The sequence below is a fragment of the Carcharodon carcharias genome, chromosome 15, assembly GCF_017639515.1.
Source record: "Carcharodon carcharias isolate sCarCar2 chromosome 15, sCarCar2.pri, whole genome shotgun sequence".
Lineage (NCBI taxonomy): Eukaryota > Metazoa > Chordata > Chondrichthyes > Lamniformes > Lamnidae > Carcharodon > Carcharodon carcharias.
This window is the reverse complement of record NC_054481.1, coordinates 125260859-125288166: the sequence shown is the minus strand read 5'-3', so window position 1 is coordinate 125288166 and position 27308 is coordinate 125260859. Positions and strand designations below refer to the sequence as shown.

The following is a 27308-nucleotide window of genomic DNA, read 5'->3' as shown; positions in this document are numbered from 1 at the left end:
AATTTTCCGAGTTTCCCCCTCCTTTCCATTTCCTGATTTACAGCCATTTCCGGGATGTTACTTGTGTCCTCTATAGTGAAGACCAAAACAAAATATCTGTTTAATTATCCACCATGTCCCCAATTTCTATCATCAGTTCCCCAGATGCACTTTTTATAGGACCAATGCTCACTTGGTTAACTCTTTTCTTATTTAGATATCGATTGAAACTCTTACTATCCTTCTTTGTATTACTAGCTAGCTTTCATACTCTAATTTTTCCCTCAATCTTTTTGTCATTCTTTGCTGTTCTTTATGTTCTTTCTAATCTCCTGCTGTGAAACCCATCTGTGTAATTATACGCTTTTTCTTTAAGTTTGATATCTGCTGGAAGTGTCTGCACCTTGCACAACTTCGTTTTAGATTTGTTGAGCTGAAGTCTGAGTTGCAGACATTGCGGTGCATCAGGGAGGGAAGAGCTACCTGGGCGCTTTGTTCTAGGAGACAGTCACACCCCTTAGGTTAGGCAGAATGGTCAATGGTCAGGGACAGGAAGATGTGGCTGAGAGTCAGTTAGGTATGGTGAATCAGTGATGGAGGAGCCTCAACCCCTGACTTTGTCCAACAGGTATGAGGTGCTTGCTACCTGTGTGGAGGAAGAGAAGGACCGCAAGGTGGATGAGTGGACTGGCCTTGGCACAATGGTGAGGGATGTCATTCAAGTGAGGGGAGCGAAGAGGAATGTGTTAGTTATAGGAGACAGTATAGTGAGGGGGATAGATACTGTTCTCTGCAGCTGTGACTGGGAGCTCTGATGTTTGTGTTGCCTGCCCAGTGCCAAGTTTAAGGATATCTCCTCACGGCTGGACAGGAACTTGGAGTGGGAGGGAGAGGAACCAGTTGTCGTGGCCCACATGGGAACTAACGAATAGGTAGAACCAGGATTGATGTTATGCTTAGAAAATTTGAGAAGTTAGGGTCCAATTTACAACACAGAGCATCAAAGGTAATCAATCATCATCGTTACCTGAACCACGCACCAATTACCATAGGGTTAATCAGATTAGAGAATTAAACAAGTGGCACAAAGAGACTGTGGGAAGTAGGAATCTCAATGTATGGGGCACTGACACCCATACTCAGGAAAATGTGAGCTATTTGGGTGGGATGGACCTCACCTGAACTGGGCTGGGACCAGTATTCTGGGCCCTGGACAGGGCTTTAAACTAATGGCGGGGTGGGGGCAGGGGAGAAAGGGAGACTTAGAAATCCAAAAAGAAAGGTCGAGGTATCGGAATAGTATAGCAATGTTGGTAAAGACAAGCAGAGTGGGACAGGGAGGAACAGAGTTTAACAAAAATTGTCCATCAACAAAGAAGGTAATAGAAGTAAAAAATAATGAATTTAAAGGCTCTTTATTTGAATGCACAATGCACTTGCAATAAGGTGGACGAACTAGTGGCAGAAATAGAGGTAAATGATTTAGATCAAATGGCCGTTACAGAGACATGGTTACCAGGTGATCAAGGTTGGGAAATACATATTTCAGACAGACAGAATGGCAAAGGAGGAGGAGTAGCCCTGATGGTAAAGGATAACATAAGGTCATTAGAGAGAAAGAAGTTGAATCAGTATGGGTGGAAATTAGGAATAGCAAGAGACAGAAAACACTGGTGGGAGTAGTTTATAAACCCCTTAACATTAGTTGTGCCATTCGGCAGAGCAATAAACAAGAAATTATTGTAACAAAGACAACGTTATAATTGTGGGGGACTTCAATCTTCATATATACTGGGACAATTAAATTGGCAAGAGTGGTCTGGAAGAGGAGCTTGTAGAATGTTTGAGTTTCTTGGAGCAACACTTTGTGGAACCAACTAGAGATGAAGCTTATAAAAACAAAAAAACTGCGGATGCTGGAAATCCAAAACAAAAACAGAATTACCTGGAAAAACTCAGCAGGTCTGGCAGCATCGGCGGAGAAGAAAAGAGTTGACGTTTCGAGTCCTCATGACCCTTCGACAGAACTTGAGTTCGAGTCCAGGAAAGAGCTGAAATATAAGCTGGTTTAAGGTGTGTGTGTGGGGGGCGGAGAGATAGAGAGACAGAGAGGTGGAGGGGGTTGGTGTGGTTGTAGCGACAAACAAGCAGTGATAGAAGCAGATCATCAAAAGATGTCAACAACAATAGTACAATAGAACACATAGGTGTTAAAGTTAAAGTTGGTGATATTATCTAAACGAATGTGCTAATTAAGAATGGATGGTAGGGCACTCAAGGTATAGCTCTAGTGGGTTTTTTTTTTATTTTATATAATGGAAATAGGTGGGAAAAGGAAAATCTTTATAATTTATTGGGAAAAAAAAGAAGGGGGAAACAGAAAGGGGGTGGGGATGGGGGAGGGGACTCACGACCTAAAGTTGTTGAATTCAATATTCAGTCCGGAAGGCTGTAAAGTCCCTAGTCGGAAGATGAGGTGTTGTTCCTCCAGTTTGCGTTGGGCTTCACTGGAACAATGCAGCAAGCCAAGGACAGACATGTGGGCAAGAGAGCAGGGTGGAGTGTTAAAATGGCAAGCGACAGGGAGGTTTGGGTCATTCTTGCGGACAGACCGCAGGTGTTCTGCAAAGCGGTCGCCCAGTTTACGTTTGGTCTCTCCAATGTAGAGGAGACCACATTGGGAGCAACGAATGCAGTAGACTAAGTTGGGGGAAATGCAAGTGAAATGCTGCTTCACTTGAAAGGAGTGTTTGGGTCCTTGGACGGTGAGGAGAGAGGAAGTGAAGGGGCAGGTGTTGCATCTTTTGCGTGGGCAAGGGGTTGTGCCATAGGAGGGGGTTGAGGAGTAGGGGGTGATGGAGGAGTGGACCAGGGTGTCCCGGAGGGAGCGATCCCTACGGAATGCCGATAAGGGGGGTGAAGGGAAGATGTGTTTGGTAGTGGCATCATGCTGGAGTTGGCGGAAATGGCGGAGGATGATCCTTTGAATGCGGAGGCTGGTGGGGTGATAAGTGAGGACAAGGGGGACCCTATCATGTTTCTGGGAGGGAGGAGAAGGAGTGAGGGCGGATGCGCGGGAGATGGGCCGGACACGGTTGAGGGCCCTGTCAACGACCGTGGGTGGAAAACCTCGGTTAAGGAAGAAGGAGGACATGTCAGAGGAACTGTTTTTGAATGTAGCATCATCGGAACAGATGCGACGGAGGCGAAGGAACTGAGAGAATGGGATGGAGTCCTTACAGGAAGTGGGGTGTGAGGAGCTGTAGTCGAGATAGCTGTGGGTGTCGGTGGGTTTGTAATGGATATTGGTGGACAGTCTATCACCAGAGATTGAGACAGAGAGGTCAAGGAAGGGAAGGGAAGTGTCAGAGATGGACCACGTGAAAATGATGGAGGGGTGGAGATTGGAAGCAAAATTAATAAATTTTTCCAAGTCCTGACGAGAGCATGAAGCAGCACCAAAGTAATCATCGATGTACCGGAGAAAGAGTTGTGGAAGGGGGCCGGAGTAGGACTGCAACAAGGAATGTTCCACATACCCCATAAAGAGACAGGCATAGCTGGGGCCCATGCGGGTACCCATAGCCACACCTTTTATTTGGAGGAAGTGAGAGGAGTTGAAGGAGAAATTGTTCAGCGTGAGAACAAGTTCAGCCAGACGGAGGAGAGTAGTGGTGGATGGGGATTGTTCGGGCCTCTGTTCGAGGAAGAAGCTAAGGGCCCTCAGACCATCCTGGTGGGGGATGGAGTTGTAGAGGGATTGGACGTCCATGGTGAAGAGGAAGCGGTAGGGGCCAGGGAACTGGAAATTGTTGATGTGACGTAAGGTGTCAGAGGAATCACGGATGTAGGTGGGAAGGGACTGGACAAGGGGAGAGAGAAGGGAGTCAAGATAACGAGAAATGAGTTCTGTGGGGCAGGAGCAAGCTGAGACGATCGGTCTACCGGGGCAGTTCTGTTTGTGGATTTTGGGTAGGAGATAGAAGCGGGCCGTCCGAGGTTGGGCAACTATCAGGTTGGAAGCTGTGGGATGAAGCTTTCTTAGCTCTAGTATTGTGTAATGAAGTAGGGTTAATTATTAAAGGCATTGTAGAAGATTCACTGGGAAATGCTGATCGTAATACCATTGAATTCTATGTTAAGTTTGAAAGAGACATACTCCAATCACAAACAAGAATCTTAAATTTAAACAAAGCTAATTACATAGATATAAAGGGGAGAACTGACTAAGGTTAATTGGGTAAATAGACTAAAAGTTATTGGGGTAAATGTCCAATGGGAAACCTTTAAAGAAACAATTCAAAATGTTCAACAAAAATACATTCCATTGAAGAAACAAAAACTCAGTAAGACAGACCCATCCCTGGCTCGCTTAGGATATTAAAGATAGTATTAGATTAAAAGAGGAGACTTACAATGTTGCAAAAAAAAGTGGCAAGCCTGAGGATTGGGACTGGTTTAGAAACCAGCAAAGGGCCACCAAAAAGTTGATAAAAAGGGAAAAAATAGAATGAGAATAAACTAGCCAGAAATACAAGAACAGATTGCAAGAGCGGTTATATATATAAAAGGGAGGGGGTAGCTGAAGTCAACATTGGTCCCTTAAACAGAGGCAGGAGAAATTATTACAGGGAATGAGGAAATGGCAGATGCATTGAGCAAATATTTTGCCTGTCTTCATGGTTGAAGGCACAAGGTTCACATCAGAAATAGGCGGTGACCATGGGGCTAAAAGGAGTGAGGACATTAATGTGAGTGTAATTAATTAAAGTAAGAGGAAAAACTTGGAGAAACCAAAGGGATTAAAATGTGACAAATCCCTAGGACTTCATGGACTACACCTTAGAGATCTAAAAGAGATAGTTGCAGAGATATGGATGCGCTAGCTATTATTTTCCAGAATTCCTTGGATTCAAGAATGGTCCCATCATATTCAAAGCTGCCAAATGTTACACTGCTTCTCTAGAACTAGGGATCACTGTTTTAAAAATAAGGGGCCACCCGTTTAAGACAGAGATGAGGAGAAATTCTCTCTTGAGGGTTGAGTCTTTGGAACTCTTTCTCAAAAGGTGGTAGAAGCAGAGTTTGAATATTTTTAAGGCAGTTAGATGCTTGATAAGCAAGGGGGGCGGGTGAAAGGTTATTGGGAGTAGGCAGGAATATGGGGTTGAGGTTACCGTCAGATCAACCTGGCTTTATTGAATGGCAGAGCTGCATCGAGGGCTGAGTGACCTACTCCTGCTCGAAATGAGTTTGTTCAAGAAAGGAAGGAGAGAGAAAACAGAGAGCTACAGGCTAGTTAGCCTAATATAAGTTGTTGGGAAAATGCTGGAATCCATTATTAAGGAAGTCTTAATAGAAAAGCATAGTACAATTATAATAAGTCAACATGGTTTTACTAAAGGAAACCGTGTTTGAAAAATTTATTAGACTTTTTTGAGGATGTAACTAGTAGGATAGATAAAGGGGAACAGTAGATGTTGTATACCTGGATTTCCAAAAGGCATTCAATAAGGAGAGACAACGAAAGGTTAATAGGAAAGATAAGGGCTCATGGAGTTGGGGGTAATAGATTAGCGTGGATAGAAGATTGGTTAACAGATGAAAAGCAGAGAGTGAGCATAAACAGATCTTTTTCAAGTTGGCAGGCAATGAATAGTGGAGTGCAACAAGGATTAATGCTGGGGCTTCAGCTATTTACAATCTATATTAACGACTTAGATCAAGAGATGGAGAGTGATGTATCAGAGTTTGCTGAAAATACCAAATTGAGTTGAGAAGTGAGCTGTGGAGAGGACACAAGCTGTAAAAAGATATAGACAGATTAAATGAGTGGCAACAAGATGGCAGATGGAGTTTAATGTAGGGAAGTATAAAGTTATTCACTTTGCTCGCAAGAATAGAAAAGCAGGATATTGGTTAAAAGGTGTGAAACTTAAGTGTTGATTTCCATACATAAAATGCAGAAAGTTAACAGGCAGGTGCAGCCAGCAGTTAGAAAGGCAAATGACATGATGGCCTTTATTTGCAAGGTGTTTGGAGTACAGGAGTAAAGTAGTCTTGCTACAATTGTACAGGGTTTTGGTGAGACCACACCTCGAATCCTGTGTATAGTCTTAGTCTCCACGTACTTGTCTTGGAGGTGGTACAGCAAAGGTTCACTAAATTGGTTCCTGAAATAAGGAGATTGTCCTATGTTGAGAGGCTGAGTAAATTGGATTTATGTTCTCTGCAGTTTACTTACATATGAATGTACCAAATAGGAGCAGAAGTAGGCCATTCGGCCCCTCAACCCTACTCTGCCATTCAATAAGATCATGGCTGATTGGTTTGTTTCAAATTCCACATTCCCATCTACCTCCAATAACCTTTGATTTCCTTGCCTAACAAGAATCTATCTACCTCTGCCTTAAAAGTAATCAATGACCCTACTTCCACCGCCTTTAGAGGCAGAGTTCCAAAGTTGTACAACCATCTGAGAGAAAACAATTCTCCTCATCTCTGTCTTAAAAGTGCAACCCCTAATTTTAAAACAGTGCCCCCTAGGTCTGGATTCACCCACAAGAGGAAATGTCCTTTTCTTGTCCACCTTGTCAATACCTTTCTGGAGCTTTTATACTTCAATCAAGTAATCCCTCACTCATTCTAAACTCCAGTGGAAACAATCCCAGTCTGCCCAATCTTTCCTCATACGACAACCCACTTATTCCAGGTATCAATCTAGTAAACCTCCTCTGAACCACCTCCAATGCATTTATATCCTTCCTTAAACAAGGAGACCAAAGCTGCGCGCACCATTTGCGATGTGATCTCACCAACGCCCTGTATAACTTAAGCATAACACCCTTACCTTTATGTTCAATTTCTCGCTAATAAAGGGTAGCATTCCATTAGCTTTCTTAGTTACTTGCTGTGCCTGCTTACTAACTTCATCACTAGAACAATTGTGGTTGTTGGAGGTCAGTCACTGCAGGAGTTCCTCAGGGTAGTGTCCTCAGCTTAATCATCTTCAGCTGCTTCTTCAATGACCATCCTTCCATCATAAGGTCAGGAATGGGGATGTTCACTGATGACTGCAGTGTTCAGTACCATTCACAACTCCTCAGATATTGAAGCAGTCCATGTCCAAATGCAGCAAGACCTGGACAATATCAGGCTTGGGCTGACAAGTAACATTTGCACCACACAAGTGCCAGGCAATGACCATCTTCAATTTGAGAGAATCTAACCGTTGCCTCTTGATGTTCAATAGCATTACCGTCACTAAATCCCCCACTGTCAACATCCTGGGAGATACCGTTGATCAGAAACTGAACTGGATTAGCCATATAAATATTGTGGCCATAAGAGTAGGTCAGAGGCTAGGAATCCTGCAATGAGTAACTCACTTCCTGACTCCCCAAAGCCTGTCCACCATCTACAAGGCACAAGTCAGGAGTGTGATGGAATACTCCCCACTTGCCTGGATGAGTGCAGCTCCAACAACGCTCAAGAAACTTGACACCATCCAGGACAAAGCAGCCCGCTTGATTGGCACCACATCCGCAAACATTCACTCACTCCTCCACCGACACACAGTAGCAGCAGGGTGTATTATCTAAAAGATGCACTGCAGGAATATACCAAGGCTGCTAAGACAACCCCTTTCAAACCCGCGACCATTACCACCATCTAGGAGGACAAGGGCAGAAACTAAATATGAACACCACCACCTGGAAGTTCTTTATTCCAAGTGATTCACCATCCTGACTTGGAAATATATTGCTGTTCCTTCACTGTTGCTGGGTCAAAATCCTGGAATTCCCGCCCTAACAGCACTGTGGGTGTACTTACACCACATGGACTGCAGTGGTTCAAGAAGGCAGTTCATCACCTTCTCAAGGGCAACTAGGGTTGGGCAATAAATGCTGGCCCAGCCAATAAAGCTCATTTCCTGTGAATGAGTAAAAAAACCTAGATCCTTAAGCACCTTGGAATTCTGCAGCCGTTCTCCGTTTAATACTCTGCTTTTATATTCTTCCTGCCAAAGTGAACAACTTTACGCTTTTTTACATTATACTCCATATGCCAGATTTTTGCCCATTCCCATTCACTCAACCTTTCTACATCCATCTGCAACCTCCTTATGTCCTCTTCATAACATAATTTCCTATCTATCTTTGTGTCATCGGCACGTTTTGCCTTCACTACCCTTATCTAAGTCATTGATATAAATTGTAAAAGTTAAGGCTCCAGCACAGACCCCTTCGGGACTCCATGTGCTGCATCCTGCCATCAGACAAAGACCCATTTATGCATACTGTTTTCTGCCAGCCAGCTAATCTTCTGTCCATGCTAATATGTAACCCCATACACCATGAACTTTTATTTTCTGCACTAACCTTTGATGTGGCACCTTATCAAATGCCTGCTGGAAATCCAAGTCCAGCATGTCTACAGGCTCCCCTTTATCCAAAGCGCTTGTTACTCCTTCAAAGAATTATAATAAATTGGTTAATCATGATTCCCCTGTCACAAAACCATGCTGACTCTTCCCGATTACTTTGAGTTTCTCTAAGTGCCCAGCTATAACCTCCCTGATCGATACTAACACCTTCCCCACGACAGATGTCAAGCTAACTGGCCTAAAGTTCCCAGTTTTCTGCCTCTCTTGAATAGAATTTGCTACTTTCCAATCTGATGGAACCTTTCCAGAATCTAGGGAATTTTGGAAAATTACCACCAAGGCATCTACTACCTCATTAGCCACCTTTTTTAAGACCCCTGGATGAAATCCATCAGTACATAGAAACTTGTCAGCCCACAGCTCAATCAGTTTGCTCAGTACTGCTTGCCTAGTGATTCTAATTGTGCCAAGTTCCCCTTTCCCTTCCTCCTCGATTTACAGCTATTACTGGAATGTTTTTTGTATCTGCTACAGTGAGGACAGAAGCAGAATATTTGTTCATTTCTTTTGTCATTTACTTATTATCTAAAACTAACTCCCCATTGTAACTGTCTGGAGGATCAACACCCACTTTATTGTTCTCTTCCTTTTTAAATAACTGTAGAAACTCTTGCTATTCATTTTTACATTTCTAGTTAGCTTCCCCTCATACTCTAATTTCTTTCTCCTATTAACCTTTTAGTCATTCTCTGCCTTCTTTATATTCTGGCCTGCCACTCATCTTTGCGCAGTTGTGTGTTTTTTCCTTAAGTTTGATGCTTTCCTTAATTTCTTTAGTTAACTATGGGTGGCGGGTCCTCCCCTCAAGAGTTTTTCTTTATAGTAGGATTGTACTTGTTCTGAGTATTCTGAATATCCCCTTAAGTATCTGCCACCGCTTCTCTATTGATATATCCCCTAGCCTAGTATTCAAGTTCACTTCAACTAGCTCAGCTTTCATGCCACATAGTTGCCCTTATTTAAGTTTGAAATACTAGTCTTAGACTAACTTTTCTCCTTTCAAACTGGATGTGAAATTCAATTATATTGTGGTACTGCTACCTAGGGATGCCTTCACTCTGAAGTCATTAATTAATCCTGTCACATTACATATACCAAGTCTAATATAACCTCCTCTCTGGTTGGTTCCAGAACATGCTGCTCCACAAAACTATCTCGAAAGCATTTTGTGAACTCCTCATCCTCGCTGCTACTGCCAACCTGATTTTTCCAGTTTATATGTAGATTAAAATCATCCATGGTTACTGCTTTATCACAAGCACCCAATATTTCTTCTTCTATACTTTGTCCTAAATTGTAGTTACTGTCTGGGTGTCTGTAGATCACTCCCACTATTCCTCATCTTCACCCAAACGGATTCTGCATCCTGATCTCCTGAACCAAGGTCATCTCTAACTTTTGCACTAATGCCATCCTTGATCAACAGCGCTACCCCTCCACCTTTACCTAGCTTCCTATTCTTCTTGAAGGTCATATACCACTCAATATTCAGGACCCAATCCTTGCCATCCTGCAGCCATGTCTCCATAATGGCATCAGATCATGTTTATTTACATCAAAGTATGCTATCAATTCATTTACTTTGTTATGAATACTATGCACATTCAGATACAGAGCCTTTAGTTTTGTCTTTTTGTTATCTTTGTAATATCTAGTCTTGAGTATTGTGTATTCTTAGGTTTTATCTCTCTGTCCCTTCCTGCTATTCTATGAGCCTTATTTCCTATATTACTATTATGGTCTACTGCCTTGAATCTAGCCTTTGGTTTGCCACATCTACCGAAGCTTGACCCCTCACTCCCCTTGTTTAGTTTAAAGTCCTATCTCCCTAGTGAAGTGTTTCGCAAGAACACACCTTCTAGCACTGTTCAGGTGTAAACCATCCCAATAGTATAGCCCCCACTTTTTCCAGTACAGGTGCCAGTAGCCCACGAACTGGGACCCACTTCTCTCAGCCTTTGAGCCATGCATTCATCTCTCTATTCGTATTTGCCCACTGCCAATTTGCACATGGCTCAAGTAATAATACAGATATTATTACCTTTTGAGGTTCTGCTTCTTAATTTGGTACCTAGCTTCTTGTACTGACTGTGTAGAACTTACTTCCTTGTCCAGCCAGTGTCATTGATACCTGTGTGAACCACAGCAATGGATCCTGCCCCTCACACTGCAAATTCTTCACCAGCCATGAGCAGATGTCCCAAGCCCTGGCACTGGGCAGGCAACACAGCCTTCTGGACTCTCAATCTTTGCTGCAAAGAACAGCATCAATCCCTCTCCCTATCTATTGCCTACTGCCACTACGTTCCTGTTTGCTCCCCCAGCTTGAATGGCTTCTTGTACCATGGCACCACAGCTAATCTGCTCATCCATCTTGCAGGCCTCGCTTTCATCCACACACGTTGTGAGCATCTTAAACCTGTTTGACAATTGCAAAGTCTGAGGCTCCTCCATTACTGTCTGCTCTTTTCCTTTACCTGCCTCACTCACGGTCACATCCTCCTGTCGCTCACTACTGACCAAAAAAGACAACCCTATTCTAAGAGGTGTGACCGTCTTCTGGAACAAAGTGTCCTGTTATTTCTCTCCCTCCCTTATGTTGTGCAGTGCCTGTAGTTCAGCTTCCAGATCAATAAATCTTGATCTGGAATCCCTCTAGCTGCTTACACTTTCTGCAGAGGTGTTTGTCCTGGATCGCCATTGACGTCCAAAGGAACCCACATTCCACAGCTGCAACAAAACACCTGTCCTGCCATTGTTATTTATTTAACTTAATTTAGTTACTCAATTAACTTAGAATAATTCCTATGTATACTACACCTCTGTCCCATGCACCAAATTCCCAAGTGAACCTAATTCACTGCTCACACAGTCTCCATCTCTCTCTGGCGTAGTTGTCTGCCTCCTCATGTACTCCAATGATTCTGCAGTCTGAAAAGCCTGTCTCTCTCATAGATCCTCTGATGGGACACTAACTAGTTTAGCTCCCAGCTACAGTAATACCACTTGAACCAACTACTTTTAGGCGATTGACAGATAACTGCCATTCCAGGCAGTTTTCTGTATAAGAAGCTAACTTAACCAAACTTGAAGGTTAGTACGATGTCAGATCTTGATTCTTAATCCATAGTTAAAACCTGAAGAGGACTTACCACGTGGACCTAATTCACTGCTCATTCAGTCTCCGTTTCACTCCGGCATAGTCTGCTGTCTCCTTGCACTCCCCTTACTGATTTAGAAGTATGAGAGTTGATTTCATTGAAACCTACGATGTTCTGAAGGGGCTTGATAGGGTAGATGCTGAGAGATTGTTTCCTCTGGCTGGGGAGTCTGAAAAACGGGGGTATAGTCTCGGGATAAGGAGCCAATCATTTAGGCCAGAGATGAGGAGAAATTACTTCAAACTGTGGTTAATATTTGGAATCCTCAACCCAAAGCTCCATCATTGGAAAAAATGAAGGCTGGGATTTTTGGTCTCAAGATCAGCCATGATCGTGTTGAATGGTGGAGCAGGCTCCTATATCTTATTGTTGTGGTTGTTTCTAACAGATGTTGTCTGCTGACAGTCCTGAATTGAATGTTGTAGATGGTGGAGAAGCTTTGAGAGATCAGGTGGTTAGCCACTTATTGCAGGTTTCTAATCTGCTCTTCAGCCATAGTGTTGGTATGGCTGTCCCAGTTAAACTTTTGTTTACTGTTAATCTCAAGATATTGATGGTTGGCGTCTGGGCAGTGACTGTGTTGTTGAAAGCTAGGGGATCTAGCTGAGCTTTCTCCTGTTGAAGGTGATCAGTAGCTGGCACTTGGGTGGTGTGAATGTTGCTTGCCACCTGTTAACCTAAGAAGTCCTGATGTAGGCCGGCATGAGCTGCTTCATTATCAGAGGAGGTGGGAATGGGTCTTAGCACTGTGAAATTGCAAGCACCGTTCTTAACCATGTGACAAATAAAATTTGGTTGTGCTGAGTGAAGTTGCGGGCACGCAATATTTGCACCCCAACAACCAATAACCATCTTCCTTTGCATTCGTTATAACTATAGTCATGGAGGGCATTTTATTTGACCCTCATTGGCTTCACGTTGCTCAGGTTCCTTGGTGCCACACTCAGCTAAATGGTGCTTTGATGTTCTGGAGAGCTACTCCCACCTGTCCCTGGCCTTCATCGTTTATTTGCATCTAAATCTAGTTCAAAGTTGTGGAAGAGTCCAGAACTTAGTCATTCTTGGTTCTTTTGCGTTGCCTGCTGCTACAGTCTTTACTGATGATTGCCCACAGACTTATTCCAAAATTTTGGAAATCAGCAACAGCCTGAGTTAAGTTAAATACATAATTATGACACTTCCAAGCCCAACACCGGTGCCAGTTGCAACTGTGCTGTGGTGTCAAGCAAAGCCCAGGTGCATGAGGGATAGAGGGGTCTGGGGTTGGGTGGGGGGGGGTGGGGGGGGGGGCGGGGGGGGGTGTGGTGGAAGGAAGAAGAGGAAAATATCTAGATACTCTTGCATTGTTGCCAGTAGTGTTTCAGAATGGAACATGTTGAAGACTGGCTGCATGCTGCAGGCCTATCCTGTAGGCCGTGGGTGGTATATATGATGAGGCAAACAAGGGAGAGGAGAAAAGGCAAAGCTTGATTTCATTACTGTCTAAAATGCTATGTTGGTGCCAATAGAAATTCTTCAGTTGGTTTCTATAGTTTGCACATGTTGCATTAACATTCTATAAATTAAATCCAGATTGAAAACAACCCACTTCTTTGATAAAATTCTGGACTGTTGGGAATTTTAGAGGGTTCTACTGAAGCCAAAGCTCAAAGTTTTTATGCTACACATTTAATTTACTTGGCACATTGCAGAATGTGGTTGTTTTTGATTAAGCAACACCTCCAGGAAAGGTCATTTATAAACTGCTATAACATAAAACAAAATGAGGGTACAAAAACACACAGTTTTGCACACTTGGGGAAAAAATTGTGTGTTTCTATCCTTTTACATTTCCATGGGTGCTGAGTGCCAGCATCCCACCTCATCCACGTTATTGAAATCAGTCGAGATAAATGAAGATGTGGTTTTCCACTTCTCATCATCGGGACAGGAGGCAGCCATTCAGCCCGTTCTGCCATTCAGTGATATGGCTGATCTATATCTTAACTACTTCTACCACTATGACTCCAGAACCCTTGATAATCTTGCTGAAAAAATATCTTATCAATTTTGGGTTTCAAATTTTCAACAGACCTATCCTCACAACTTTTTGTGGAGAGAGTTCCAGATTCCCAATACCTTCATATGAAGAAGTCCTTCCTGGTGATCACCTTTGACGGATCTGTCTCAATTATAAGGTTATCCCTGCTTGCTTTGAAAGGTGTGATCGTCACAACCTGTGGTTTTACAGAATAATTACTTTGGAAGAGGGATCATAGACAAGCAAATGGAGGAATGGAAAACCATAGCTTAAATGTCAGAAGACAACAGGATATTGAGTCACATTCATGACTTACATCGACCTCTCTTGCTGCCATATACAGGGTTTGTGCACTTTGCAGCAGAACTCAATGGTTTGTAATTTGAGGCGGGAGCCAAGCCTGATCTTTAGTCTCTCTCGCTCTCTCTCACACAAACTCACTCTTCACCCCCACCCCAACCTTCCTTTCCATGCACATTGTGGCCATATTCAATCTGACTGCTGCCAACCGAGCACAGCCCAAAGATAAAGAACTGAGACATTCCTGGTGTGTAGGCTGAGTTTTACATTGGGTAATACATTTACTAACAACAGTCAAGAGAACACACAAGATACTCTTAATGCTTTAGAATGATTCAACATTTGAATTTTAATAAGTGTACATTTCGGGGGAGATGGTGGTGTAATGGTAGCATCACTGGACTAGTAATATAGAGATCCTGCCTAATCCTCTGGGAACATGGGTTCAAACCCCATCACAGCATTTGGTGGAACTTAAAATCAATTAATAATCTGGAATACAAAGCTAGTATCAGTAATGGTGACCATGAAGCTTTCATTGATTTTTTTTTAAAACCCATCTGTGTCACCTAATGTCCTTTAGGGAAGAAAATCTGCTACCTTCAGCTGGTCTCGCCTACATGTGACTCCAGACTCTCAACAATGTGGTTGACTCTTAAATGCCCTCAGTTCAAGGGCAGTCAGGCATGGCTGACAATGGCTGGCTTATCAGTGATGCCCACATCCCAGTTGAGAATGAAAAGGAAAAACAAATTAAATTAATATTAAAATGGATTATAATTGTAAGACTAATCTATTTAGAACCTTCACCTGGAAGCCAACTTGTGTGATAGCAGGAAATTCAGTGGTTTCAAAACCTATGAATTTGTTCCCGTTTGTTCTTAATGATGATCTTAAGCCTCTTTTCATCATATTTATTTCAAGTTTTTCAGTGCACTGTCATGATCCCTGCAAAGACTGATAACTTTTAAAGAGAAAGTTGGACTTCCAGTTAACAGTTGACAGAATGACGAGTCAAGATTTTGTGTTTTAATTTTTTTTCTGTAACAAATAACCAAAAAAAATGATATTGACGTAACACTCTTCTTTTCATGGGCAACTTGTACTTTAGACTACAGAGAAGAGATTCCAAAATCTCCCACTATGGTTAAAGGTTACACTGTCCCTTGAGTGGACACTTCATCTTCCAGGAACCAATCTAAAATAACTCTCAGCTCTAGGTGACTCACTTTTTATTTTCCTGGCCACATAACTTCTAAGCGCAGAACCGTCTTTTGCTGTGAGAGTTACTCTATAGATTCTTCCTCTAGCACCAACGTAGACAAATCTTCCAGCTTTCTTTTATCCTCACGAACTGAATCTTCAGTCTGAGCGTGCCACCTGCTTCAGGCTCACTTGCTTTCTGCATGGTGAACAATAGAGTCATCATTTTCTCTGCTTAAGGTGCAGGCCTGGCTTCTTTATCTTTTGCTCTCTACCTATTTGATGGCTGCAGACACACTAGACAAAACTGAAAACCTTTTTTCCTGTGATATGGGGTTATAGGGAAGCCTGTAACCTGATCTCAAAATTGCTTCCTCTCATCCTCTTCCCCTTGGCAACAAGAAACACATTAGCTTTGTATCTATGTAGAAATGGGAATTGGATATCTTTGATCTCAACTCCCATTGCATCTTAAAAGTAAATGGATGACTTGCAGCACCACTGTTTACAAGTCGATACGTATAATGCTTTTCTGCCACTTGAGAGACTCATGGTATACTTGGAGACTGTGGTCATAGCGTAAATATCTTGCACCACCTTCTCAGTAAAAGAATCGGAGCCCTCCTTTGAACTCTAACAATCAAGCCACCCAGGCTTACTGTTAGGCATACTCAAGAACAGGTCACACGACCCCCTTCATTTACCCCAAATTTAAAGCTACAGTCTCAAAGTATAGTATTCTTATAAACCAAAAGATACAGTTCTAAAACAATCTTATAAACCTCAAATTGTAAGAACTGCAAGCAACTGAGAATATTAACAGAAGCTGCAATATTAGCCTAGGGCTAGGGTAAAGAACAAAATGGAGAGACGAGCAAGTGAGTGTCATTTAAAGAGAACATGATTGGATGATGGAACAGCTTGCCAGCCAGAGCCAAGATAGGAGGAGGCACTTAGCTCTTTTCATGCTTGTACCTAAGCAAATTAGAGGCTTGTTTCTGAGGCTTGTATCTGTAGCTGTTACTTTGCACAGTTGAGTCTGGAATTTGTTGTCCTTGGCTGCTGTAAAAAGAGTGTCTTTCTTTGATTTTTTTTTTGTCCTTTGTATTTTTTTTGTCTTCCTTGGGCTTTGCCTAGCTATCTATAGCATGAAGCAAGATACCCCAAGGGTGGTTGTGCATATAGTTTGTGGTATTGCATGCAATAATATTCAGGAGAAAGACATTACAGCTCTTTAATGCCAAATGCTCGAATGAATATAGACCGAAAGGGAAATTTATTTTGTCAGATTATCTACTGTAGCAAATTTGAAAATCTATTCTGTCTCTGAAGACATTTTATATTGGCACTCAAAAGGCATAACTCCCAATTAAAAGAGTGAAACCGCTGCTTTGTTTGTCCCAGTTAAGTCAATTTTGTCATTTTTAGTGGATTGCGACAGATTAAAGCCTCTAATATGTATGGTGAAAATGCAGTTTTTAACAGGCCAATCGTAAAAGAACCCCAAGCAAGAGAGCTAACATGAAAGTTCTGAGATAAACTGGATTAAAGTTACCAATACTGAAATATATCAAACTGTACTCCAGGAGGCCTCACTATTTCTAAGGAATGATAGGAAAGTAAACAAGAGAGCATTGTTACTGTAATGCTAAGTTATAATTTGGAGATAGCTGAAGGGGGCATTCTATTGTTTCATAATGAATGCACCATAGAAATTGTCTCATACTTTTTTAGACACTATTTTGAGTTTGAAATTTGGGTTCATTCACTTTCTCCCAGCCTAAACATATAGCATCGGAGAGCACAGTGCCAAAAGGGGGATGCCAAATAAGCAGATTTCAGTCTTTATAAGGAGAGATTTGGTTTGTTTTTGTCATCTTGGTAAGGATTACGGGAGGGGCAAAATGTATCATTGCCTACTATTTATGTGGAACTTATTCAATGTGCTTCCCCCCTCTTCCAATTGCAATGACTCATTGTAACATATACAGTAATTCAGTGGGTACTGGGGCTCGCTACTATATGTTGAGCATCAACATCATTAAGTTATCCCTTATCTACCCAGACTAACTTGGTGGAAGATGAGCATTTGAGCACTTTTTTTTTATCTGCTAGAGTATGTCATGAAAACTTTGTGCACAATGCAGTGAGAGTATTGTGGGAAAAATTTGAATATTGCTATATTGCTCATATTGATGCTGCAGTGTTTCATTAATTTTTTGGTAGTATGCAGGCACAGTAAAAGGTAATAAAAATTGTGTTAATAGTATTCACAAAGCAGATGGAAAATGCTGATCCAAGTTCTGTTTTGTGCCATGCTGTTGAAAAATGTAACTACAGCATGATCTATGAAGCTGGAAGTATAATGGCTGTAATCACAAATGATGCATCGGTGGTTTTGTTATGACTGCAACCATGCAGTGCCACTCGAGGAAGGTCACGATGGAAAAGGAGGCATGCAAATGAAGTTATAAATTACAATTGAAGAACAATATTTTGATGTGTTGGATGGGGACTGTCAGAGCAGCAAGATGTAATTCATGAGTTCATTATAGCACGAAGGTGCTTGACAGCTGAGCCATGCCAAAAGGAAAATTTATTCTTCGGTTTGTGCTGACAGGAAATGGCAGATCATATGAGCAGTTTGTGCAGACGCAATGAGACCTTACAATGAAATTGTGTTGCTCTGACAGTCTTGCCAACCCTTGTTATTTACGCTTTTAGCCAAAGATTTTCAATTCAATGGAAAAAGGAACAGTTTAGTCTTTTTCTGTGTGCACGCATGTGTGTGTGTGTGTGTTTGTGTGTGTGTGTGTATTGCCTCCAAAATATTGCCCATTAAAAGTCTCTTTAGCTAGGCTTATGTAGAAGTTTTAATCTGAATCCATATAAAATCGACATGTAGACTTTGCAGTGGTTTTGGATATATTATGTGAACGTTGCAAAGTTGCTGAAAGAAACTGATGCCAATTACATCCCTACCTATTGCCCAATGCCTGCTCTGCCATTTTAAGCCAAACACCTATTTAGAAATCGCACATGTTGGCATCATGATTACACCTGTGGATTTGCCTTGTTGAGATATAGCACCAATCTAGTACCAACTACAGCACCAGGTCTTATTATCAACAAAATTAGACGGTTAGTTCTCAGAGAGTTGATAAGTGTTCACATTCCTTTAATGGTTCATGTTCATCAGTGAATTTTGGACTTGGATTGAAGTTTTCGTTTGACTGACAGCCATCCACTATATATGGATGGTGGACAGTGAATTCATAATATAAAACAAATTTTAATTAATCTAATGGTGTTGTAGAGATCATTTCATTTTCATCATTGCATTGTGTTATTATGATTTATGCATCAATGCTACATGATTTAGAATCCATATCGAATTGAACTTGAGAATAGTATTACATGAGCCTGGATTTTGCAGTGATAATAATTGTGAAACTATCATCGTTGGAAGTCTATACATACACAATAATGTGGCAGTACAGAAGTTGCCATCAGTGATTGTACATTTCTCCGAGGCTGTGCTGTTGAGCTCCCCACCAGAGTGCAATTAAAGAGCGATCGATGAAATGACAAGAACTTCCAATCTAACACTGTTAGCCTTGCTGTAAAAATCCTTGAAAGAGTTACCCTTTGTTGCATAAAGTGTAACTGCATTTTTAATGACGTACTAACTTCATGATTACTGCTAAACACACTCATTGGCCCTGAAAAGCTAGCTTGTTGTTTGTGGAATGTTGAATTTCTGCATTATAGGTTAAAAAAAAATCCACATTTTTTTAAGTAATGGCCCAGATTTTGCTGAGGTAATGAAGGTGAAACTGTCAGTGTTCACCATCCCAACTCCACTGAAACTGACAGCAACTACGGAAGGCTACACATGCATAGAATAATGCAGAAATCCACAGGTTGCTGCCAGTGAGTCTCTGCTTCTTCAGAGGGTACGCTGTAGAGGTTCCAACATACAGCAATTTCTGTTGCAGTCATGATTTGATGAAAAGGTCCATGCTTTTAGTCTCTTTGTAAAAATCCTTGAAAAAACTAAACCTTGTTGATTGACGTGTAACCAGGTTTTTAACTTCATACTTACTGATAAACACATTTACTGGCCCTGAAAAGATGTTTTTGTATTTATGGAATGTCAAACATCTTCATAAAGATTATAGAACTCTTTTACATATTTTGAAAATTGTCTTTTTTTAAGCTTCTAACTTAATCGAATCAAAGTCATTCAATTCGCAATCAGAAATTGAAAATTATAAGAAAAGGGATTCGGGGTTTTATCTTCCTGGTTTGCTATGTATGAATGCAATGTAATTGATTCTTTACCTGCTGCTACAGGTCAAGACATCCCCTTGACTTGGTGCCAGATTTAAACTGCTATTGGTAGAGGGGAAAACCACGACACAGATCACTAGATCTTTGTAGCCAGCTTTCTTCGAGATCAGCAGCGACGCCATTACTTCATCACTGACTGCAAAATCTGGGTACATTGATTTTTGCATAGTGGCCAATAGAAAGTTTCACATCCAATAAGGCAATGGCAAATGTTATGTTTTCAGAGAAACGACAGAGCTTGCTGACTGTCGTGCTGTCTTTTTCTTGTCTAAATAAGCTGGGTTTTGGTGTAATGCCATTCTTTTTGTCTTTCCCATTTATCACTTTCTCTTGAGGGTGCTGACTCTTGGGCAAGGTGTCAGAAAGCTGCCAGCTCACCATGTCATTTTTCAGGTATGAGCCTAGATGATGTCAGCAAGTTATTTGAACAGAGCCAAACCCAAACTCACCTCACTTGAAGAAATACAACAGGATCCGTGGCTAATTTTACTGTTTCCTACATTGAATTCAACTATAACACTTCTATTGCTATTCTGACTGATGTCAGCTGAAGTAACCCCAACCAGTATTCAAACCTGAATTAATATAGTTTGTGTGGCTCCTTAGTAATTTTTAGGGTATAAAAATTAATTTCAAAAAATTGCTATTTCAGGCATTACTTTTTTTAGAATAAGGACCTCTATTGGGGTTCTAAATATTTAAAGATGCGTGGAACGAGAGAGATTAGTTTTTTTAATGAAGAAAAGGAAAAGCCATGCCAGATAGCGATAAAACCTATAATTATTTTGTAAAGGAAGTGAATAAAAAAAAATTTTGCGTATCTTTCACGACCACCAACTGACCCAAAGTACTTTACAGCCAGTGAGGTGCTTTTGAAGTGTAGTCTCTGATGTAATGTAGGAAACTCGGCAGCCAATTTGCACACAGCCAACTCCCACAGACAGCAATGTGATAATAACCAGATCACCTGTTTTTGTGATGTTGAATGAGGGGTAAATTTCATTTGCTGTACCTGCACACTAACTCTTTGTGATTCATGTACCAAGACACCCAGATCCCTCTGTACCTCAGTGTTCTGCAATCTCTTTCCATTTAAATAATATGCTGCTTTTCTATTCTTCCTACCAAAGTGGACAAGTTCTCATTTTCCCACATTATACGCCATCTGCCAAATTTTTGCACATGAATGGCATTCTGTTACATAACGTCCTACAATCCAAGGGTAAAGCCTTGCTGGAAAAACATCTTCCATAAACAGATGGAATAAGTGTTGATGTTTTAGAATTAGGGAGTAAAAATTAGAGAGGTGGTGTTAACAAAGCAGTGGTATGCCTTATTGCAATATCACTTGTCATGGATTTATGTTAGTTTCTTTTAAGTTCAGGCCACTGTCACAAAAATATTGGTGCGTATGAAGAATATGATTTTATTTTGCATTTACATGCAGTTCTGATTATAGCACATTTGCATTGGAGACATACTAGCCCTTGCTTGCTTCAATTAATTCTCATTTTGGTGTGTTTTAAAGTGTCTCATGATACTGTTTCTGTTTCTTCCATCTCTTCACCAAATCCTCTTTAGTTACACGAGAGCAGTTATGATGCTGGAAAGGCCTTGCAACGACTTGTAAAGAAGCCTGTGCCCAAATTAATTGAAAAATGTTGGTCTGAGGATGAAATGGTAAGCAAACCTATTCTCATTTGTGAAACAAGCTAAAGAAGCTTTGACACTTTTAATAAAACAGCTGTTACTTAAGCCATTTTTAAGACTATGAGAATGAGATCCTTGTCCTGGAGAAATATAAAGTTGTTGCAAAATTGAACTGGGGAAAACAATATGAAAAAAACATGGGTTCCTCGTGATTTTTGGTAACTGAATACCTTGAAAAAGTTAAGAATGAGATGATTAAGAAATCAATATTACATTCTACCTTTTATGTCGGCATGAAGCTTTTCATTAATTTATAATTAGGAGTTAATGCGTGTTTCCTACTGCCCCATTCATAAGATTGAAGCATATATCATTGTGGTGGCTTTGTCTATGTAACTTGCAATTTTTAGAGGAGAGGTACTGCTTTTTCAAAGAGAAAATTACTTCATATAAATGTTTTTAATAGATATAAAAAGGTGGGCAGTTCCTCTGATGGCTCAGCTGAGCCAGTGAGTTTTTAAGCCATATACACAGTTTTAATTTCCAGTCCTAAATTTGCCTTTCACTCGTTTGTATCTGTGCCCTCCCTTGTGCTACTATCATAGTTCAATTTGAAGTACTTTCCTGATTGAGCTTCTCTGTAGAGCTCCTGATTTTACTTTTTTTCATTTCCTAGATCTATTCACCACCATGCATGCATACTAGAAATTCTAAGCATGTACCATTATAATATAATTTACATGTACTACAGATGCTTGTGAATGTCTACAAAGTGACGATTTCAGAAATGTTTTATATATGCGAGTGCGTCTGGTCTTATCATATTGCAGCCACTTGAAATCTTCTGGACAGCTGCATCCTGTTTACAAGGCAGATCTGCACCTGGTAGCCTAAGTCTTGCCAGCGATGGTACAAAATGCGCTGTTCCTATCTCAAAGGAGGACTTGAGTAACAAGCAGTGTCACTGTTGAATATTGTTCAGTCATTCCACATTTTGTTCTTGAATGGCTTTTGATAGAATTTTAAACTTCTGTTGTGTCACATTTTAAATTTTCAAATGAAACTACCAAGGGCTAAAATCTTTCAGAGATGATAGCTATTTTGATAAATAAACACTGTTCATACAATTTTCATGAATGGCTGCGGGGCAAATCACCTTGAATGATGATCTCGCCTGCCTCTTAGATATATGCTTTATGTTTCCTGTTGTTCAGACCAGCAGCAGGCATTTTGCTGTGTGCTTAGGCTTTTATTGTCCCTCCCACTCTCTCACTCGCGCACATTTATGCCTTTGCAGGCTTTGAAACGAATAAGAAGTTTTGCTGAATTTTATTTTAAAGATTCCCCGCCACTCCTCTCCCCACACTTTTTCCCATTTATTCCCTTTTCTTCCTGGGTTAATGGATCCCCAAGTACTGTCAGCTTTACTCCACTTCATCAAATGGCTATTCTGCATATAGAAAATGAAAGACATACATTTACATCACACATTTCACGACCTCAGAATTCCCCAAAGGGTTTTGTAGCCAATGAAGAACTTTTGAAGTGTAGTAACTGTTGTAATATGGGAAACATGTGAGTGTCAGCAGGCATTCAATCTGAAACATTGAGACATTTACTGCACAGGAGGAGTCCATTTGGAAGCACAAAAGGAAATGCATCATAGATGAGCCCAACTATATCCGCCCACATTTTGAGCAAGGGTCACTGGATTGCTGTCTGAAGTGGGAATTTGTGCTGAAGTTTCTCCTTTCTCCACTCCTATCCTATAACCCAAGTAGGCTGAGGCAAATTATAGTAACCCAAGGGGCACCTTAGCTGAGATCAGTAAACTCAGCTCAGATTAGGAATTGAACCTGCAACTTTCAAAAATAGAAAAAGAAATTGTTGGAAATGCTCAACCGGTAAGTTAGCATCTGTGGGGAGAGAAACTCAGTTTGTGTTCAGGCCAATGATCTTTCATCAGAACTTGGAGGAGGTAGAGATGTAACAAGTTTTAAGCAAGTGGAGCGTGAGAGGGGAGAGAACAAAATTGAATGTCTGTGATAAGGTAGAAGGTAGGAAAAATTAAATGGCAAAATGGATGATGGCATTGCCTTGTGACAAGACAAATTGATTTCTTCCCATTTCAACTCTTTTTTTTCTCTCCTTGTCCAATCTCTTCCCATCTCCAAAAGGAGATGGAATGGGGACAAGTCAAGAAACAAAAGGTGGAACTAGAGGAGATGTAAAAGGGGAATAGCAGAATCATTACTAACAGCCAGCATCCAGAATGATGGGGACAAAGGTGATGAGCTGAAATTGTTGACCTCGTTGTTGAGTCCAGAAGACTGTAAAGTGCCTAATCAAAAGATGAATTCCTCAAGGATACCTTGAGCATCATTGGAATAGTGTAGGAGATTGAAGACAGAAAGGTGAGAGTGAGACAAAGAATTAAAATGACAGGCAACTAGAAGTTCGGGGTCACGCTTGTGTAATGAACCCAGGAGTTCTGCAGAGTAGTTGCTGTTACAATCCCCATAAGGGAACCATTAACCAAATTCACTAAGCAACCCCCCCAAATAAAGAAATTGCCAATAAGATTTGAATCAGAACAAACACACATTACACTTGAGTCAATGGGCAAATGATACTTCAAATAAAAAAGGTAAATTTCACTTTAAATAGTCAACACAACAAAGTTACATCTTATGCAACCATCAGCATGTGTATCAGTCCCCCCCCGACAAATGTGACACCTTGCAGCTACACAGTTCTACAATATGTTTTTTATTCACAGTCAGAAGCCCTGTCCAACAACAGCTTTCACCCCTGGGTTTCATAGGTGCGATCATAATCAGCAAGGCACATTTCTGCAAATCTCCTCTCCCTTACTATATTGCTTCTGGGTCAAAGATCATTGCATCGCCCAATCTGCATTCAGCCTCTCCAATGCAGAGGCGACCACATCATGAACAGTGGATATAGTCTATACTAAATTGAAAGAAGTACAAGTAAATTGCTGTTTTACTTAGGAGGAGTGTTTGGGGCCCTGGACGATGGGAAGAAAGGAGATAAAAGGACAAGTTTTGCATCACCTGCACTCTCACAGGAAGATGCTGTAGGATGGAAAAGGTGTTGCAGGTAATTGAGTGAGACAGAACCTGAGTAGAATTGGAACAAAGAATGTTTCACATATCCTAGAAAAAGACAGGCATAGCTTAGGACCCATAAGGGGTTCCCACAGTGGCATCTTTTGTTTGGAGAAAGCAAGCTGAGTCAAAAGAAAAGTTGTTCAGTGTGAGAATCAGTTTAGCCAGGCAGCAGAGGGTATGGTGGATGCGGACTAGTTGGGCCTCCATTCAAAGATGAATTGGAGAAGCTGCCATGTTCCTGATGGGGATGCATGTGGAGAGGCATTGGGCATCCAATCTAACTTTCAAGGTACCAAGGGATATTGGGATACTGCGGGAAAATTATATTAAGGTAGAAGATCAGCCATGATCTAGTTGATTGGTGATGCAAGCTTGGGCCAAATGGCCTACTTCTGCTCCCATTTCCTATGTTCCTATGTCCATGCTGAAAAGGAAGAAATCAATTTGCCTTGTCACGAGGCTATGTCATTTTATTCTTTGAAAAAGATTTTTCAACTGACTGGAAATTTTGCAATTTGAACTGAGAGCAAATTGTTTAAAAATGCAAGGCCATATTCCAAGGTGAAAGTGAGAAACAAACAAATCATCCTCGGGAGTGTGAAGAGAGGGACATTTCCTATAATCTGGATACCCATTGAAACTCGTAACTAAGGAAGAGACATTAAAAATGCAAAGTATTGGATATTGAAACAATGGCTGCCACAGACAAACACACTCAAAATATCTTGGAAATACACAATGGGTGAAGTATTTCAAGGCAAGTGTGTGTGTGTGTGCGCGTGTGTATTGAATGACTGCATGAGAGCTGAATACTTGATGTCATGTTTTTATGATTTTTCTCAGGTTTACTGGCTAATAAATTTGCTCTTTCTTTGACTCAAGAAGACCTGTTTGATTGGCTCCTTATTGCTCACAGCTTAAGTAGTTAAAAACATTATGATTTGGAAAAGGCATATCCTCACGAAAAAGAAACTTAAACCTTTGCGACCAACTAAGGAGGTTGAATAGAGGGGAGCCAGATCACCCCTTCTCACCTGGTTGTAGCAGTCTCCATTGCATATTTTCTAACGATTTCTTCATACCAGTGCTCCCGACATGTCTTTTTACCTTAGTCAGGGATTCCTCTCCATCATGATCGTTAGGACCCTGAACCATGTCTGTTCCATTTCTTGCACCTGCTCTCACTCCCTCTCCTCCCACCCAGAACATTAATTGGATTCCCTTACTCCTCTCCTTCCACCCCATCAGCCTCAATATTCAACTCATCGCCCACATCTCCAATATGATGACCCCACCACACACACACGTTCCCCTCCCTTTTCAGCATTTCAAAGGGAGAATTCCTTCCTTGGTCTACTAAACAATCATTCCCCCAACAACCCTTTCCCTCCCTCAGCACCTTCCTACGCAAGTGCAGCAGATGCGACACTTGCCTTGTTACCTCCTCACTTCCCACCGTGCCCTAAACATTACTTCCAGGTAAAACAGCGATTTACTTGTATTTCTTTTAAGTTAGTATATTGTATTTACTGTGCACAATACAGTGCCCTTTACTTTGGGAAGATCAAACACAGTTTGGGTGATTATTTTGTGGAACGCCTCCATTCTGACTGCAAGCATGACTCCGAGCTTCCAGTTACCTGGTATATTAATTCTCTGCCCTACTCCCGCTCTCACGTCTCTGCCCTCAGCCTTCTACACTGTTAATGTTAACTCTGTTTTTCTCCACAGGTGCCTCCTGACAAGCTGAGTATTTCCAGCATTTTCTGGGTTTTTTTTTTCAGATTTCCACATCCATGGTATTTTGTATTACTGCAATTTTCCTTGTCTCTCTGGCTCAGCACCATGTACCTATTGGCTCCCCAGTGAAGCAAATGTCATTTTTTTTTTTAGCGTTCGGTTCAAATAAATTCTTTGGTTCTAACCTAATTGAGATTTAGATCTTTCTCTTTAATGGTTTTGGCTTTGTCACAAAATATAACGGTCTATATGGTTAGCCTTTGGTGACTATTGAATAGATTCAAGTTTAGAATAGAAAGCTGAATTTAAGTGTCACTGATTCTATAGCCACAATTGAACCAGTGTCTGCGATTTCTGTGGTAGCTTAACCCTTTGAAACAGACTGCATGTTTTGAGGTGGGATATGTTGTCAGCGCTTTGATATCAATGATGTTTTTTTTCAGAATGAAATACAAAGGAGTTTAAGATGATCTCCAGTTTGGCTCAATATAAATGAGGAGACCTTGAGCACACAGTAAAGTGGACATACGTGAAGTAATTCCACTTGCTTTTTATAAATGGGGCCTTCAACTGCAAAAGAGTAATCGCTTCCACTGCATAAAAGGGGATTATTTATTTATGAACGCTTACATAACTCAATTTTAAAATCTATTCAAGATGTCTTTTTAATGTTCCCCCTTTTAAACAATAAACTTCCTGTGAAAAGTTGAAACCGCTGGGAGGTGGCTGTCTTGTTAGTAATGGTGAGTTGAAGCAATTATTTAGAGTATAGAGAACCATAAATTTGAGGCATGAGTGAATTATGAGTGATATTTTGTGAGCAGGTTGACAACCTTAGTTGACTTTTTTACTTTCCCTAGACCAGGGCTGTCCACATTAATTGTTCTGCCCCACAACTGTAACCAGGTTGCGAACTTGGAACAGTCATTACCACCTTTCAGAGTGAAGTACTCTATACTGAGAACAACCACTAGAAGGTCAAGTGTTTAATATACCAAATGACTAAAGAGCTTTTGGTAAAGCCTTGAATCAGGTCTAAGTGAATTTTGAAGTATGATAGGCCATTACTTCACATTAGTGGACTACTGCTTTTATGCATATAAAATATTAATCTTGTGAGCAGTGAAATTTCTATTCCTACCTATCGAATAATCAAGGACAAATTTTCTCTCAACTAGACTGGGTGACAAATGAGGTGGAGGAAGAAAGAAGAATGTGTTTTTGTGAACTGCACAAATAGATTTTCTGTTAGCTGTTTGGTTTGCACATTTTATCACACTTTCATGCTTTGTACAACATCTTTTCCAGCTCATTCCTGGAGG

At 41.0% G+C, this 27308-nt stretch overlaps 1 protein-coding gene across 11 annotated transcripts in view; it reads left to right on the top strand.

Moving 5' to 3' along the window:
- The window catches only part of rerea (arginine-glutamic acid dipeptide (RE) repeats a), a 505448-nt gene that overhangs the window by 322685 nt on the left and 155455 nt on the right, over positions 1–27308 (top strand). For 10 of the 11 annotated variants that reach the window (XR_005945305.1, XM_041206432.1, XM_041206430.1 and 7 more), the window contains one exon: positions 21044–21142. The exons of the other annotated variant lie outside the window; for it this stretch is intronic. Coding sequence is in view for 9 of the 10 variants with exons in the window: in XM_041206432.1 (XP_041062366.1) it covers positions 21044–21142 (99 nt within the window). In the remaining variant the exon portion in view is untranslated. The remainder of the gene's footprint in view (positions 1–21043; positions 21143–27308) is intronic. 11 annotated transcript variants of the gene reach the window in all.